The sequence below is a fragment of the Syngnathoides biaculeatus genome, chromosome 16 (assembly GCF_019802595.1).
Source record: "Syngnathoides biaculeatus isolate LvHL_M chromosome 16, ASM1980259v1, whole genome shotgun sequence".
NCBI classification, from domain to species: Eukaryota; Metazoa; Chordata; class Actinopteri; order Syngnathiformes; family Syngnathidae; genus Syngnathoides; species Syngnathoides biaculeatus.
In genome coordinates, this window is record NC_084655.1 from 487,627 (window position 1) to 505,759 (window position 18,133).

General features: G+C 40.2%; 1 protein-coding gene across 8 annotated transcripts in view; it reads left to right on the forward strand.

Annotated features, from left to right (window-relative positions):
• engase (endo-beta-N-acetylglucosaminidase) overlaps positions 1–18,133 on the forward strand; it is a 78,996-nt gene that overhangs the window by 27,024 nt on the left and 33,839 nt on the right. For all 8 annotated transcript variants that reach the window (XR_009798863.1, XR_009798865.1, XR_009798864.1 and 5 more), the window contains exons 8-10: positions 6,520–6,691; positions 13,390–13,493; positions 13,637–13,748. Coding sequence is in view for 3 of the 8 variants with exons in the window: in XM_061846826.1 (XP_061702810.1) it covers positions 6,520–6,691; positions 13,390–13,493; positions 13,637–13,748 (388 nt within the window). In the remaining 5 variants the exon portion in view is untranslated. The remainder of the gene's footprint in view (positions 1–6,519; positions 6,692–13,389; positions 13,494–13,636; positions 13,749–18,133) is intronic.

Genomic DNA, 18,133 nt, shown 5'->3' on the forward strand with positions numbered 1-18,133 from the left:
AAGTCGATGTCGCGATGAATTCGCCGAGGTGTACTAACTGCCTTTAGTTTTGCAGAGCCAATCCGGTCTGCCCCCACTTATCAGCCTTGTCGAGTAACTTTTCAGAGTAATAAGGTGACAAAGTGTTCGTTCTGCTTTTACAGCAGCTCCATCTCTTATGAATTGATTGCACTTGTCATTGACCTAGTAAATTTAACAATTCCCTATTAGGATCGTACGGATTTGTTTTATCTTAAAACGGAGATTATCAATGAGTGACTGATTAAAATAGAATTTTTACGACTAAATGATGTTAATGTCGATGACATTCGATCGTTAAGGAGGTAGAATGGTAATAATGAGAACTCAATATAAGAATGACAAAGATAGATGAAGATGGAAATTTTAAGAATTTAATAAAATGATAAAAATAAAATGATTGTTCAGATAACATTCATTACTACAGTCATTCCCACCAGACCCGGGGTATGGTTGCGATGTTAAGGCAAAATTCAATGTTAATTGAACATAAATCAATAAAAGTAAAAATGGTTAAAATGATAAAAGTTGTTCAGATAACATTCATTACTACAGTCATCCCCGCCAGACGCGGGGTATGGTTGCGATGTTAAGGCAAAATTCAATGTTAATTGAACATAAATCAATAAAAGTAAAAATGGTTAAAATGATAAAAATTGTTCAGATGACATTCAATTTACAGTCATCCCCGCCAGAGCGGGGTATGGTTGCTATGTTAAGACAAAATTAAATGTTAATTGAACATAAATCAATAAAAGTAAAAATGGTTAAAATGATAAAACTGATGGTAAGAAGGATGAGATAAATGATAAAAATAGCAAAAAGCAAGATAAATGAAGTGAGATTCAAAGTGTCTAAAAGCATCAGAAATTAGGGAAAATAGACATTTTTGATTGAGCCTGTTAGGGTTGATGAAGTCGTATATAGCTCGAAGCCTAATTTAATAATACAGGTTTTCGGGATTAAGGATAAATTGTCAAACCAACTTGCCCTTCATAGGTAACCACGTAATATCACTGGTATTATCCTGCCATTACCTTATTATAGTAGTTTTACTTGTGCCCAATGGCAAAAGGAGTCGTCAAATTAAGCATTCCAAGTTGCCACACGACTATTACACCTATAGAAAGACCTTGTCTCTATGTCAGCGAAAACTGAACAAAAAGCCCAGAACTTCCGTATCCAAGGTTTTTATAGCTTTTTGGTGGAACATTCTGGAAAATGTTGGCTGAATCCACGCCTAGTGGGAAGGGCCTCCCTTGGTTCATCCTATCGGGCCCCATTCGCCATTCCTCACTTGACTTGTCACGCCCTTCTTAGCTTCACTCAATTTTGTCATTTTCCCTTTAATTAATAAATGCATCTTTAAAAAATATAACAAGAACTCACGTTCGGTTTCACCCTAGTTTTGAACAATAGCATAAATGTATCAACATTCTTGTGAATACAATTCTCTCATGCATTCCCAGGCTTGTTTTTGTTGGTTGCTCATCATGTGTTGCCTTGTCTGAGAGACAGCCATACACAGGTTATATTCTTTTCACAAAGCTGTTTCAAAGCATCTTATTTTCTGCTAAAAGTGTAATGGAAAAATAGTTGAAATCTATTTCTGCTTGCAGACATCCTGCATAATGATTCGAGTGTGACGGGCTTCCTGTTCAGTAACTTGATGCTGCAACCGTCTTGAAAAAACGTTGGGTGTGACACGACAGCTGCATCCTGTTGCCGTCTTTATATCAGAAATAAGATGTGAATACAAAGATATAACAATAATTTGGTTCTTAAGGTTGCTCACCACATGTATGTATGTAATACAAAGATATGAAAAATAATCAGGTTTGTATAAGGTTACTGACTTTGGTATACATATGCAATGCAATGAGAAGCTAAGTGGGTAGGCTATGTTTATCAGAGAGATCTTTGCCGTACTGGTTACCCAATCAAGTATAATTTTGTTTGGCGACATCTGGTGTTCAATTTGAGAGTTGGTGTTAGGGCTCAACTCAACACATGAACCTATGCCATACACCTCAAATGTTATCAATTCGCTCCATTGCTATTTGTGGTATGGCAACCTATCTGGTACAAGTGTGTTGAGGATGGAGCTGCCAGCCAAAAGAGCCAGAGGAAGACCAAAGGGAAGGTTACTAGTTGTTGTGAGAGAAGACATGAAGGCCCAGGGGCCCACCTGAGAACGGCTTAGTGGACTGGATTCCACCCACACCCAGGCACCAGGGCAGGTCCACCTAGGCCCCACCAATGTGCCCTAAAACTGGCTACCCAACGAAGAACCCAGGGCCCCAATGCCACTCAGCCAGCCACCTCTTTGATTGACATTTTAAACGATCTATCTGGCTGATTTCAGATGAGAAGACAGAAAGTGAACAACTATTACATAGGGTCCAAATATGATTCGTGGCAGTCGTTGTGCACATTGAAGTCTTTCAAACTTGATCGGTTGGGTAGCTCGCCACTAACATAGGAAAGTGCCGCTTTTGTGATCAGCACATCACGCAGCAAAGATCAAGTGCGATTGAAGTGATGTGAATATGATTATCATCTGAAAATGTGTACAATCGGAATGCTAATAGCGCCACCAAGAGTTGCTGAATGGAGGACCGAATGTGGCCGTTGAATAAGAAAAAAATAGCCTGGTCGTGAACAACTGGTTAGCGCATATGCCTCATGTATATTGATACCCAATTTCAAATTGGGCCTCACTTTTGTGGAGTTTGCACGTGCCTTTTCTCGGTAGTCCAGCTTTCTCCCACATCCCAAAAACTTGTGTGATAGGTTAATTGAAGACTAAATCGGAGGTGTGAATTTGAGTGCAAATAATTGTCTGGTTCTATGTGCCTTGCGATTGATAGGCAAACAGTTCCGGCTGTACCCCGTCTGTCACCGAGTTAGTTGGTATACTCTTTTGCATGCCTCTGACCATAGTGAGGTTAAGTGCGATGGGAAATGAAATCATGAATGAACAATACGTTTCATAATTAAACTCAAGACACACACAAAACACAATAAGGAGTGGAATACTTCATGAAATCTACGAGGCGTCTATCAGAAAACACAGAGGGGTCTAACTCCAAAAAACATTGTGGAAACGAAAAGGCAAGATAGAACATGGACGTCATGTGTTGCTGGATTAAAAATGACCACGAATATGTTCGTGTTTACTGAGTACAAAGTTGGAACTTGTGCAAAGCAAGTATTTGTACAAGGCACTAATTTTGCACATTCTGGCCTACTCACAATTGTAGAGCCATGTTTTGGGGTAGTCTGTCTCAGGTTGCCAGAGTCAGCTTTGGTTGGAGAAAAATTATTCACAGAAATGAAACAAAACAGGCAATAAAAGAAGTTGACCTGTCGGCGTGCGCTTGTAACTTTCCTGCTGATTGTCATCTTGTGGCAGGCCCAGCACTTGTTTTCAACTGCCTGTGTGACCGGTACGGAATGTCGGTAGTTTCTTACTAAGGCTTTGCTAACCGATCAGGGCAAGAAAACGTATCAAAAGCACACGGAGGATTTTCTTGATTGCAAGCGCCTCCCTCATGGTCAGGTGGTCGACTCACATGGTGGCACTAAATGACAAAGAAAAGGGGGACAGACTTGGTCAAAGACCACACCGTAGCTGGCGCACTATCAGTAAGACACAAGCGCACAAGAGCCAATAGAGCGAGAAGAGGCGAGAGTCAAAGGTTAAATACCCAGGAGGTGTATCTAAGAGTACGTAGACCACGCCACTGACTCGAACCCTGATCTACAATTTAACCATAAAAATTGCATAAAAATAATATGTTAATATAAAATACTCCCAATTTCTTACTTGTACTCATAGATCAAGCAGGTAGAATGATTGTTTGGACTTCAGTCTTGGCAAATCAACTGCTTATGTTTCACTGCAACACTTATACTTTTTCGGTTCCAATCAAGATGAGCAGTCGTCATCTGGACCTGTAAAGCTGACACAATAACAAAGACAAGGTACACATTTGGAATGTTTCTTCAGGAATGTTTTTTCAGAGTTCGTGAATTTACAAAAACTAAATTTATCTTCAGGAAAAGAAACTTCCGATGAAAGTCCACAGTGACTCTCTAACGCCACTGGGTGTCAGCTGTGTGCCAGCAATTTTTTTTCAGTGGATGTTTGGTGCTGCCATGCATGAATGTTTTAATATTCAACAAGTGGCTCGTTGCTGTAATTGAGTTCCTGAAAGTGGTGATGAAACATATATCAAGGTCCAGGAGTAATAGTAAGATGTGGCATATCAAACTAATGATCTGTCCCACCTTGGTCTTATTCGAGACAGGATCTCACAAACCTTTGGTTGTACTTTCAGTTCGCAACATCAAAGGGGTTTTCAACTGTAATCCAGATCCGATGGGAAGCTGCTAAATTTAAAGTGCCACTGACACCAAAGTCAAAACTTAAAATAGGTATTGTTATTAAAACTACCAATAATATTAATCATTTTGATGATGATAACAGTCATGAAAAGTGAGCTTGGAGTGGTTTATAAAAGCCCAAAGTTGCGTCAATCTGACTCGATACAATGCGCATCACAGTGCCGGCCATAGTTGTCTGTGATGTCATGTGCAGGCATCACACTGGACCCCCCAGCATTGAAAACACGCTGTGCCAAATACAATGGCAGATGAACGAGAGCGATTTTTCTGATGCCCCTTCAGAGACTGAAGCTCTTTTTGAGGAAGAAAACATCTCAAAAGCGAGTGAAGTATCGTTTTGAGCCATATTTAGATGATATGTGGATCACTTTACCACTGACACAAGACTCCACTACAGACACAGATGAATGGGCAAACGAGGAGGACGAGGGACCCGATGAAATATTGTAAATGACTGGCCCATACCGGTAATTGTTCAATTTCCTAACCTTATTACAAGTCTTATGTCCGTAGCGTAACCATGCAAGACGAAGTAAATATCACAGATCATATCGAAATGATCGAAAAATATTATTATTTTAGTTCTTCATTCTTTATTTTCCTCTTTATTTTCCTTTCCAATGTACTTTATTACATACGTACTTTATTAAGTTATTATGATTATATTTTGTTACATTCTTAGAGAAGGACTCAATTATGTCATCAGGCACGGATGTCTGGAATGTTCAGGAGGATGGCTGACGGCGGGAGCTTCTTGCTACCACTGCTGCTTTTGGACAAGTCCACAAGTACACGGACATCACAATGTCTTTGGAACATTTCCGGAACATTCGTTCGACTTTGGGAACAATATGTCGTTTGGCTAATTAGCTCGTGTTATACGCTACTAAACTGTCTTTGTACTTCTGTTTTGTGTTAATTTTTTTGTGTGTTGTATTGTATGTGATTACATTGTCTTAAAAGCAATGCAACTGCTTTGTTATATTTTGCTGGTTTGACCAAGGGGTTTTATTTTAAATTCACACGTAACATATGCTATAAACTGTGAGACAAATTAGTCCAACCCACCATTATTATCATTATTTTTTTTTAACTAGCTTTATACACACCTGTCATTTGGATCCCACAAAGCTCTTGTCTTTTGCACCTGTGCAATCCACTTTTCACAACAAATCCTGTGGAAACGTGTGACGAGTGAATCCTGAGTATTCACGCAAAATCCAGTACTACAACGAGCTGGGATTTTGGCAAAAAACGCGGAAAAAAATCAAATTTCTTGCCTGTGCAAGAGGTAAATACACTACCATACTAAGTTGTATGTATAATACGTCATGTCACTTCAACCCCATACAGTCCACAGATTTTTCATGGCACGAGATGAAAAAATCCATATTCGGCAACATTCTGACACACTGTGAACATACGGATGATTCCATTCTGGCTAATTTTTTTTCATTTTTTTTTTTTTGTGTTAAAAAAAAAAAACATACAAACTTTCATCTTTTTTGTGTCAGTAGCACTTTAAGGTCCATCTGACATACACCAGGCGTCCCCAAGTCTCTGTCTCACACAGCGAGCCGGCTTGGAGAATGCAGTTTTATCAGTTGTGGAAGGGTTGCAATGACAAACCGGGTCAGAGTCACTCTCTCTGTAGGCCAAGCCCAGCACGTACTATTCCCAGCGAAGTACGAACAAGGACTGATCCTCCTTAACATCTGAAAATGGATGAGATCTGGCAGCATGTGGGGTTTGGGCTGGTCACTGTCAAGTATACAGTATACAAATATGTATTTATTTGACAGTTATTTTCAGATCATGTCGTTCTAAATGAACCAATATAATCCTTGAATCAAATCAGGTCCCACAAAGCTGGATATGTCGAATCAATTCTCAAATGAATCATTACACTACTAGTTGTTAGAGAAATGCGAGTCTGCATCCTTAGCACTATCAAGGTTGCCATAACCAGATCACCAACACAGGGAAGCAAGATACCTGAGATCCACTCTGATGCTTTACTTTTGTTTTCACATTTTTAGTGTATCACAATCATATTGGTTGTACAGTTTCATCAGTGTCTTTCCATTACAGGGTTTTTTTTGACGTGTGTGATGGTTTCTTCACCAACTACAACTGGACAGCACAAAACCTCGAGCGAATGACTGATTACAATCACACTAATGGACGCGTGGTGGACATATATGTGGGAGTGGATGTTTTTGCCCGTGGCAAGGTGGTTGGAGGGATGTTTGAAACACATAAGGTACACATATTTTGTCTTTGTGTTTTAAAACATCTCTTTTTGTGGAATGTGCTATCCTGTTGATAAAAAGAACACGGTTTTCAATATGAAGATATAAAACATTTAACACGGGAAAAAGTAATAAAAAAAAGAAAAACTATATATCTTAAAAAATGAGAAATAAAAGTCCAATTTAAAACAGCGTACAGTGCAAGAAATATCATTAAAAGTGTAAATACGCTTTAAAACCATGAGAAAAAAAGAAGAATTTTCAATCTGAATTTAAAAACATTCACACTTGGGGCTGACATCACCTCTGTTGGCAACTTATTCAATTTGTGTGCAGCATAATAGCTAAATGTTGCTTCTAAAGCTGACTGGGAGCAAGTGTAAGGACTTTAGAATTATAATTTTTTTGGGGGGGAGTTCAGTCAGAAGACCATTACAGTAGTCAAGTCCACTTTAGATAAAAGCATGGATGAGCTTTTCCTGGTCTGCTTGACACATACAAGATTTCACTCTAGATATGTTCTTAAGAAGGAAGAAGGCAGTTTTTGTGATTGATTTGATATGATTGTTGAAAGTTAGGTCGGAATAAATCACAACACCAAGGTTTTGGACTTGGTCTTTGGTTTTTAAAGATAGAGCGTCCAGGTGTTTACTAACAGCAATTCTCTTTTCTTTATTGCCAAAAACAATTGTCTTAGTTTTGTTCTGATTTAGTTGAAGAAAATTTTCCCTCATCCAGTTATTTATCTGATTTAGACAGTGGCACAGTACCTCAATTGAACTGTAGTCATCTGGAGACATAAATATAACTGTTATCCGCATAGCTATGATAGTCAAAACTAAAATTTTGAAAATTTTGACCCAAGGGTAGCATATACAGGCTGAACAGGAGGGGTCTAAGGACTCACCCTTGAGGGACCCCATCAGATATTTCCATTGTTAAGATTGCGCACTTCCAATGGTTACAAAGTAGCTCCTTTCATCTAGGTATGTCCTAAATGTTCCATTTAGTCCTACCCATGCTTCTTTCCTGTTCAGCAGTAGAGTATGATCTATGATATCAAAAGATCCACTCAGAGCCAACAAGACCAAAATTGACACCTTTCTCAAGTCAGTATTCAACCTTATATCATTTAGCACTGTTATTATGTTACTATCATTTAGAATCGATTCTGTACTCGGATGAGTTTGGAAACCTAAATTAAACTTAAATTCAAGAAATTGCTTAGTTGATTAAAAATAACTTTCTCAAGATTTGTCCTTGAGTGTGAGTTGGGCGCTTAATATGTTGAGAGTGTCTAGTATGGCAGAAAATTCTTTGGATCGTATTGTCAACATGATTGTTAAAGTCCCCTGTTATGACAACGTAGCACAAATAACTGACAAGAGTTCTGAAAAATCCTCCATAAAATTTCTTTTGTATCTTGAAAGTCAAAAATGATTAGAACAATAACCTTTGAGTCACCTTTAATTAAAAAACACATATTCAAAAGAGCTAAAATCACCAAGTGCAATTTATTTAATTAATTACATTAATTAATTCTTTTAAATAACTTATTTTCCCCCTGTTCAACACTTATTCATAAATTAAAAATTTATGGTGTTGCCTCATTTAAAAGGCTATTATAGCTACTTTACCACGTTTCATTTAAAAACAGAAAATCCAGATCATAGGTTGTAATGATGTCATTAATCAACATTGATTTGTTACCCAGTGAGTTGATATTAAAAAGAGCTAGTCTCTCAGAGATTATTGGAGACAGTGGTTTGATAGATTCACATTTTATCGTCCCTAATTTAGTAGTTTTTTGTGCAATATCTCTTTGAAGAACTTTCTGTCCCTTGTAATTACAGGAATGAAAAATGCCTGATCTCCATAGAGGTCTACGTTATTCTGGAAAAGACCTGGCAAATATCAGTCAGATTTATAGATAAGAGTTTTCATGGGTGGAGGATTGGCCTTTCGCAGCTTAGTGGATGGTGGTTTCAGGCAAGGTGGGTGGGAGGAAGATGTGTGGTATGGGCAGGACTCCAATGTTCACCCTATCTATCAGACCTGACATTACATTTAAGATAGGAGAGGGGGAGCCAACATGTAGTGCAGATTATTTGATTGTTTTAGTCATACAGGGGAAATTCTGAGGTGTGAATGGCTCCACTGGGGCAGGAAGAGGTGTGAGAGTAGACCCAAATGAGTCTGTCTTCACCTTGTCTCGCCTTGTCTCTTGTTCCTCCAATTGTTTGGGAACAACTGCATCCTTTCATCCTTTATTTTTGTCACCTTATTCTTTGAATGACATACACAGTAAGAAATGTTTTTTGACAGCCCATAACTTAACTCCTTGTCTATGTAGACTGAAACCATCTGCTTTGTAAAGAGGTCAATGTTCCCAAAAAACGCTGAAAATGTCCATGAAACTCCTGGATAGTGCAGTACACACTTTGCTTAACCACTTATTCAATTGACGGAGCCTCGAGAAACGTTCATCTCCAAATCGTACAAGTGGGAGAGGTACGCTTATAAAAACCTCAGCTTCCAAACATTGCACTTTTGTTCGAAGAGCAATGAAATCTCGCTTCAGTTCCTCTGATTGTTGCTTGAGAACATCCAGGGCCCCTGTGTGTATCGTGACAGATTTCACAGTTGGGTGCTGATCAGTGTTTTAAGGATTTTTTTGAGAGATATCCGACACCGTGCCTTTCGTATACCACAATACTTTTCACATCATTGACGGCTCCATCACCAACTATAAGCGTTTGTGGTCCCAATTTTTTCTTGGATGACTTAATTTCATACCCTTCAGTGGTGGTGTGGGATGAGCATTTTTGGCTACGGTCTTGTAAAAGTGGCTCAAATCTCTTTGTAAGTGTGATGTCAATGTGATGTCAACCTTCTCTTTGGTCTTCCTCTCAGTCTTTTGCCTGGCAGCTCCATCCTCAGCACCCTTCTACCAATATACTCACTCTCTCGGCTCTGGACATGTCCAAACCGTCGAAGTCTGTTCTCTCAAACCTTGTCTCCAAAACATCCAACTTTGGCTGTCCCTCGAATGAGCTCATTTCCAATCTTATCCAACCTGCTCACTCTAGAGAGAACCTTAACATCTTTATTTCCGCCAACTCCAGCTCTACTTCCTGTTGTCACTTCAGTGCCACTGTCTCTGATCCATATATGATGTCTGGCCTCACCATTGTTTTATAAACTTTGCCCTTCAAAAAAATCCTGGAGATCACTGATCAGCACCCAACTGTGAAATCTGTCATTATACACGCAGGAGCCCTGGATGTTCTCAAGCAGCAATCAGAGGTACTGAAGCAAGATTTCATTGATCTCCGAACAAAAGTGCAATGGATGGATGCTGAGGTTTTTATAAGCGGAGCTCTTCCACCTGTACGATCTGGAGATGAACGTTTCTTGAGGCTCCGTCAATTGAATAGGTGGTTAGGCAAGCTGTGCACTGTCTCACTATCCGTGAGTTTCATTGACAATTTCTGCCTTTTTTGGGAGCGTAAAAATCTTTACAAGGAGATGGTTTCTGTCTAAATAGACAAGGGGTCAAGTTATTAGCTGCCGACATTTTCTACTGTGTGCGTCATTCAGCGCCCTGTAAAGAAAATGTTTACAAAAACCAAGGGCAAAAAGATCCAGTTGTTCCCAAACAATTGGAGGAAAAAGAGATAAGGCAAGATAAGGTGCACACAGATTCATTTGCATCATCCAAACAATCTCATGAGCAAGTGACAAATGGAATGTGCCAGCACATTAAATTTCCCACATCTCTTCCTGCCCCATTGGAGCCATCCATACCTCAGAATCTCCCCTCTATGGCAACAACAACCATACAATCCGCAGGAGATGTTGGCTCCCCCTCTCCCAGCCTGAATGCAATGTTGGGTCTGATGGGTAGGATGAAGACTGTCAACGATGGAGTCCAGCCCATACCACGCCAAGATCTTCCTCCCATCCCCCTTCCCCTCAAACCACTGTCCACTAAGCGAAAGGCCCCTCCTCCACCCATGAAGACTATCTGTAAATCTACTGATATTTACCGGGTCTTTTTCAGAACAATTCAGACCGCTATGGAGTTCAGGCATTTTTGATCCCTGTAATTACAAGGGACAGAAAGTTGGTCAAAAAAATATGGTACCAACAATGTAGAACTTCCAACTTAGTGAGGATAAAATGTGAGTCTATCGAACCACTTTCTCCAGCCATCTCTGCGAGACTAGCTCTTTTTAATATCAGCTCACTGGGTAAGAAATCAATGCTTATCAATGACATCATTACAACCTATGGTTTGGACCTTTTGTTATTAAATGAAACATGGTCAACAGAATTTCATTTCATTTCAAGTTTCGAAAAAGGGAAAAAAGGTGGTGGTATTGCTGTTATTTTTAAATCATTATTTCAATGTAAAGAAATTAAACTGGTTGATTTTAGCTCTTTTGAATATGTGTTTTTTAGTTTAGGGTGACACAAAGGTGATCATTTTAATAATTTATAGACCTCCAATATACAATGGAAAATTTGTCGAGGATTTTTCAGAACTGCTGTGAGTTATTTGTACTGAGTACAACTATTTTGTCAGAACAGGGGACTTTAACACTCATGTTGACAATAACATGGAAATAACATCCAAAGAACTTTCTGCAAAACTCGACACATTTAACCTCTCTCAACATATTAAGAGTCCAACTCACACTCAAGGACACATCTTAGACCTGGTCATCTATAAGGATGTTGAAATTCTATCGACTGATATTAAGGATTATGGCTATTTCTGACCGTTTTTGTGTATTTTTTGAATTAGAGATTCTTTCAAAAGTTCAGACAACCTCTATCCCTATTAGGAAAAGGTACATAAATGAGAGTACTGCCACTAAGTTTATAGAGACTGTGGCTGTGCCACAGACTGTGAATGCTGAGACAGTTGTTGAACTTTTGGACAATTTCACCTCAAAAATCTCAAATGCCATGAATGCTGTCGCTCCTGTTAAAACTAAAACCACCCTGAGGCGACCCTGAACACCGTGGAGGAGCACAATGATGGTCAAGAGATCTAAATCGGAGTGTAGGAAAGCAGAATGCAAGTGGAGGAAAACTAAACTCCAAATTGACTATAACCTCTACAGACAGTGTTTTTGTAATTTTAACCAAGAGTTAGCTAGAGCTAGACAGCAAAACTTTTCTGAAATCATCAGTAAGAACCTCAACAATACTCGTGCTCTATTTGCTGTAGTTGACAAGCTTACAACCCCCGCCCCAAATCAGATGGATCCAGAAGTTGTAACAGCTGGCAAATGCAATGAGTTTGCCTATTTTAGTGAAAAAATACAATCTATCAGGTCAAATGTCACCATAAATCAGCAAAAAACTACTTGTCAGAATTTGATCCAGTTGACCAAAAAACTGTAGAGAAAACTGTTCAGCAGTTGAAACCAACAAAGAGCTGTCTCGACTTAATACCATCTGACTTTTTCAAAACTATTGTGAAGTCAGTGCTACCTGATTTGCAGCAATCAATTGCTCACTTCTGTCTGTTGAGTTTCCCAAAGCTCTTAAAGTAGCTGCTGTTAAGCCTCTTCCAAAAAACAGAGCACTGGACGATTCCATGTTAGTAAGCTATAGACCCATCTCAAATCTCCCGTTCATAGCCAAGGTTCTTGAGAAAGTTATTTTTAATCAACTCTGCAATTTCTTGAACTTAAATGGACTTTTTGACAAATTTCAATCAGGTTTCTGAACTCATCACAGTACAGAATATGCTCTTATCTAAGTGCTAAATGATATTAGGTTGAATACTGACTCAGGAAAGGTGTCAATTTTGGTCTTGTTGGATCTCAGCGCGGCTTTTGATATGGTAGATCACATTATACTGCTAAACAGGTTGGAAACGTGGGTAGGACTAAATGGAACAGTCCTCAAATGGTTTAGGTTCTACCTGGAGGAAAGGAGCCACTTTGTGACCATTGGAGGTGCTCAGTCTCAGCGAATGGCAATGACCTATGGGCTCCCTTAAGGGTCAGTTCTTGGACCTCTCCTGTTCATCCTGTATATGCTAACCTTCCAAAACACACCAGCAAGTCAACTTCTGAGTTGCTTAAAAAAACAAAATAAGGTTTTGTATTGTCTAGTGGGTTAAAATCCCGACTGCAATATGATCAAAATGCAGTGCCACGATCTTAAAAAAAGCAATTCATCCTGAAAATCCCTCCATTTTTGCTGGATTCAAAGAATTTAGCAAAGAAGAGTGAGCCAAAATATCTCCACAGACGTGAAAAACTCGAGTTGGATAATTTCAGTTGTTCCTGCTGAGGAAAGCTCAACGAGTTAGTGGATTTAGGGGGCAATTACTATTTCACACAGAGCCGGCCAGGTAAATGATATAGCCACTTAAAAACAGCTTAAATCCACTTGGGTTAATATTCTCCAATATGTACATTAGTTGGATGATCTTAAACATTGAACTCGGGAATTTATGCAAAAATGTAGAAATTTGAGAAGAGGGCTCGTACTTTTTCAGGGCATTGTATGAGCAGCGGCACAAATTGGCTGGTACATACGTGTCATGAATCTGGTGGACCATACAGTATATGCTCAACTGAGAGGGAGAACATTTATACACATTCACGAGTAAATGTGACTTATTTTTGTCTCCAGAAATGTTACATTATCGACAGATCATTCATTCCACTTTTTCATTTAACAGGCACTGGAAATCATCCGAAAGTACAACTTTTCTGCTGCAATCTTTGCTCCTGGTTGGGTCTACGAGACACAAAATAAAACAGAGTTTCGTCATAATCAGGATAAGTGAGATGACCAATAAAGTTTGCACGACATATTTTATAATTACCATCAGGGGAAACAAGTATTTAAATATGTGAATGTAATTTCATTTTTGGGAATTACTGACTGGCAGATTTTTTTTAAAAACAACCTTTTTCTTTCTGTAGATTCTGGGCTCTTCTGAAAGACAACCTGAACATTCATCATCCAGTTATGAGACTCCCCTTCGTTTCTTCCTTTTGTCAGGGCTTTGGCAATGCTGTCTATTGGAAAGGAAAGGTACAGTACTAAAAGAGGTGGGATTAGACCATTGCAAACTTGGTTTTAGTGCTACAACTGTAAAACTGTATAAATCTTAAATAACCTTCTCGTTGAATCACACATAATCAAATCAAATTTACAATTTTGTACTAAAAATAGGCAATTTATGCAAGTCATGTAGATTTGATGAGTTTTTAGTTTTTCTGGGGGGTATACTTCTTGAATGCTGGAAGGTCGATCCATTTCACACATGCATTATCGAAATGTAGAATTAAGCGGTAACTTTTATTTTGCAGCGGACTAATATGCGAGCGCATTCTCTTGACGTTCAGCCTGTGTATTAAAACTCGGGAAGCCAGCCTGGCTGATTGTTGTGCGCACACACACACACACACACACACAAAAACAACTTCCCATCTCAAAGTTTCATCGCCAACGTGTCCGACTGATAAATGGTAACTATACAGGAATATAATAGTGTTTTATAATTTTATATTTACATGATACGTTTATACCACTGTGTATATTATATTTATAAGGTTTTATAAATTAAGATTTCAAGAATACATCTTTTTGTCTAAAATATGCAAAGTACAAATACCGTTTACATATTTGAAACATTCTGGTTCCCACATGAACACGACTGTGTTTTTTACACTTTTCATGGGTGGCTCTGGTCCCAATTAACCATGAAAAATGAGGAATTGCTGTATATATTATAAGACTTCACACCAATTTTATCGGGCTGATTGGATCGAGTGATGATTGGGCCTTTTTGTTGATCAGCTGATCAGTTTTGATTTCATAATTCCCCGATCCAATCAATGATATCATTGGTCAGCTCAGAGAAAGACATTTACGCTGCTTTGCCTTTGTGCATAGTTGATCTGAATCCAAAAGCTTTGTTTCCAACACAAGGCATATCCTGCTCCCTGTGTCTGACTGCTTGATTGGAACCTTCATAGCCAGCTATTTCATCTGTATTCGAACGTGTGTGCTGTCTAACTGGCTTAAATTGATAACCTTTAACGCCTTTAGAAAGCTCGTATTCTTCACAGTCTTTGTGGGACCCATCAGAATACTGTTTCTTCTTCTTCTTCTTTTCCTTTCGGCTTGTCCCGTTAGGGGTCGCCACAGCGTGTCATCTTTTGCCATCTTAGCCTATCTCCTGCATCTTCCTCTCTAACCCCAACTGCCCTCATGTCTTCCCTCACCACATCCATCAACCTTCTCTTTGGTCTTCCTCTCGCTCTTTTGCCTGGGAGCTCCATCCTCAGCATCCTTCTACCAATATACTCACTCTCTCGCCTCTGAACATGTCCAAACCATCGAAGTCTGCTCTCTCGAATCTTGTCTCCAAAACATCCAGCTTTGGCTGTCCCTCTAATGAGCTCATTTCTAATCCTATCCAACCTGGTCACTCCGAGCGAGAACCTCAACATCTTCATTTCTGCCACCTCCAGTTCAGATTCCTGTTGTTTCTTCAGTGCCACCGTCTCTAATCCGTACATCATGGCCGGCCTCACCACTGTTTTGTAAACTTTGCCCTTCATCCTAGCAGACACTCTTCTGTCACATAACACACCAGACACCTTTCGCCAGCTGTTCCAACCTGCTTGGACCCGTTTCTTCACTTCCTGACCACACTCTCCATTGCTCTGTATTGTTGACCCCAAGTATTTGAAGTCATCCACCCTCGCTATCTCTTCTCCCTGTAGCCTCACTCTTCCCCCTCTACTTTTCTCATTCACGCACATATATTCTGTTTTACTTCGGCTAATCTTCATTCCTCTCCTTTCCAGTGCATGTCTCCATCTTTCCAATTGTTCCTCTGCATGCTCCCTGCTTTCACTGCATATGACAATATCATCTGCGAACATCATGGTCCAAGGGGATTCCAGTCTAACCTCATCTGTCAGCCTATCCATTACCACTGCAAACAGGAAGGGGCTCAGAGCTGATCCCTGATGCAGTCCCACCTCCACCTTAAATTCCTCTGTCACACCGAAGGCACACCTCACCATTGTTCTGCTGCCATCATACATGTCCTGTACTATTTTAACATACTTCTCTGCCACACCAGACTTACGCATGCAGTACCACAGTTCCTCTCTTGGTACTCTGTCATAGGCTTTCTCTAGATCCACAAAGACACAATGTAGCTCCTTCTGACCTTCTCTGTACTTTTCCACGAGCATCCTCAAGGCAAATAATGCATCTGTGGTACTCTTTCTAGGCATGAAACCATACTGTTGCTCGCAGATACTTACTTCTGTCCTGAGTTTAGCCTCCACTACTCTTTCCCATAACTTCATTGTGTGGCTCATCAACTTTATTCCTCTATAGTTCCCACAGCTCTGAACATCCCCTTTGTTCTTAAAAATGGGAACTAGAACACTTTTCCTCCATTCTTCAGGCATCTTTTCGCCCGCTAGTATTCTGTTGAATAAGTTGGTCAAAAACTCCACAGCCATCTCTCCAAATTGCTTCCATACCTCTACCGGTATGTCATCAGGACCAACTGCCTTCCCATTTTTCATCCTTTGTAATGCCTTTCTGACTTCCCCCTTAGTAATCATTTCCACTTCCTGGTCCTTCACTCTTGCCTCTTCAACTCTTCCTTCTCTCTCATTTTCTTCATTCATCAACTTCTCAAAGTATTCTTTCCATCTATTTAGCACACTACCGGCACCAGTCAACACATTTCCATCTCTATCCTTAATCACCCTAACCTTCTGCACATCCTTCCCATCTCTATCCCTCTGTCTGGCCAACCTGTAGAGATCTTTTTCTTTTGTGTCCAACCTGGTGTACATGTCTTCATATGCCTCTTGTTTAGCCTTTGCCACCTCTACCTTTGCCCTACGTCGCATCTCAATGTACTCCTTTCGCCTCTCCTCAGTCCTCTCAGTGTCCCACTTCTTCTTCGCTAATCTCTTTTCTTGAATGACTCCCTGTATTTTGGGGTTGCACCACCAAGTCTCCTTCTCCCCTTTCCTACCAAAAGACACACCAAGTACTCTCCTGCCTGTCTCTCTGATTACCTTGGCTGTCGTTGTCCAGTCTTCCGGGAGCTTCTGCTGTCCATCGAGAGCCTGTCTTACCTCTTTCCGGAAGGCCGCACAACATTCTTCCTTTCTCAGCTTCCACCACATGGTTCTCTGCTCTACCTTTGTCTTCTTAATCTTCCTACCCACCACCAGAATCATCCTACATACTACCATCCTATGCTGTCGAGCTACACTCTCCCCTACCACTACTTTACAGTCAGTAACCTCCTTCAGATTACATCGTCTGCACAAAATATAATCTACCTGCGTGGTTCTACCGCCGCTCTTGTAGGTCACTATATGTTCCTCCCTCTTTTGGAAATAAGTGTTCACTACAGCCATCTCCATCCTTTTTGCAAAGTCCACTACCATCTGCCCTTCAAAGTTCCTTTCCTGGATGCCGTACTTACCCATCACTTCTTCATCGCCCCTGTTTCCTTTACCAATATGTCCATTACAATCTGCACCAATCACAACTCTCTCGCTGTCTGGGATGCTCAGAACTACTTCATCTAGTTCCTTCCAGAATTTCTCTTTCAACTCTAGGTCACATCCTACCTGTGGTGCATAGCCGCTAACCACATTATACATAACACCCTCGATTTCAAATTTTAGTCTCATCACTCGATCTGATACTCTTTTCACCTCCAAGACATTCTTAGCCAGCACTTCCTTTAAAATAACCCCTACTCCATTTCTCTTCCCATCTACTCCGTGGTAGAATAATTTAAACCCTGCTCCTAAACTTCTACCCTTACTGCCCTTTCCACCTGCTCTCTTGAATGCACAATATTTCGATATTTCTCCGAATCATCATGTCAACCAACTCCTGAGCTTGTCCTGTCATAGTCCCAACATTCCTCTATTCTATTCCTATTCCTCTGTCTAGCCAACCTGTAGAGATCCTTTTCTCCTTCTTTCATGTCCAACATGTCATCATATGCTTTGTTTAGCCTTCGCCATCTCTGACTTTGCCCAACATCTTGTCTCAATGTATTTCTTTCGCCAATCCTCAGTCTTCTCAGTGTCCCACTTCTTTGCTAATCTCTTTCCTTGTTGACTTCCTATATTTTGGGGTTCAACCACCAAGTCTCTTTCTCCCCTTTCCTATCAGAAGACACACCAAGTACTCTCCTCCCTACCTCTCTGATCACCTTGGCGGTATTAGTCCAGTCTTCCGGGAGCTCCTCCAGTCCATCGAGAGCCTGTCTCAATTCTTTCCGGAAGCCCGCACAATATTCTTCCTTTCTCAGCTTCCACCACATGGTTCTCTGCTCTACCTTTTTCTTCTTACTCTTCCTCCCCACCACCAGAGTCCTCCTACACACCACCATCTTATGCTGTCGAGCTACA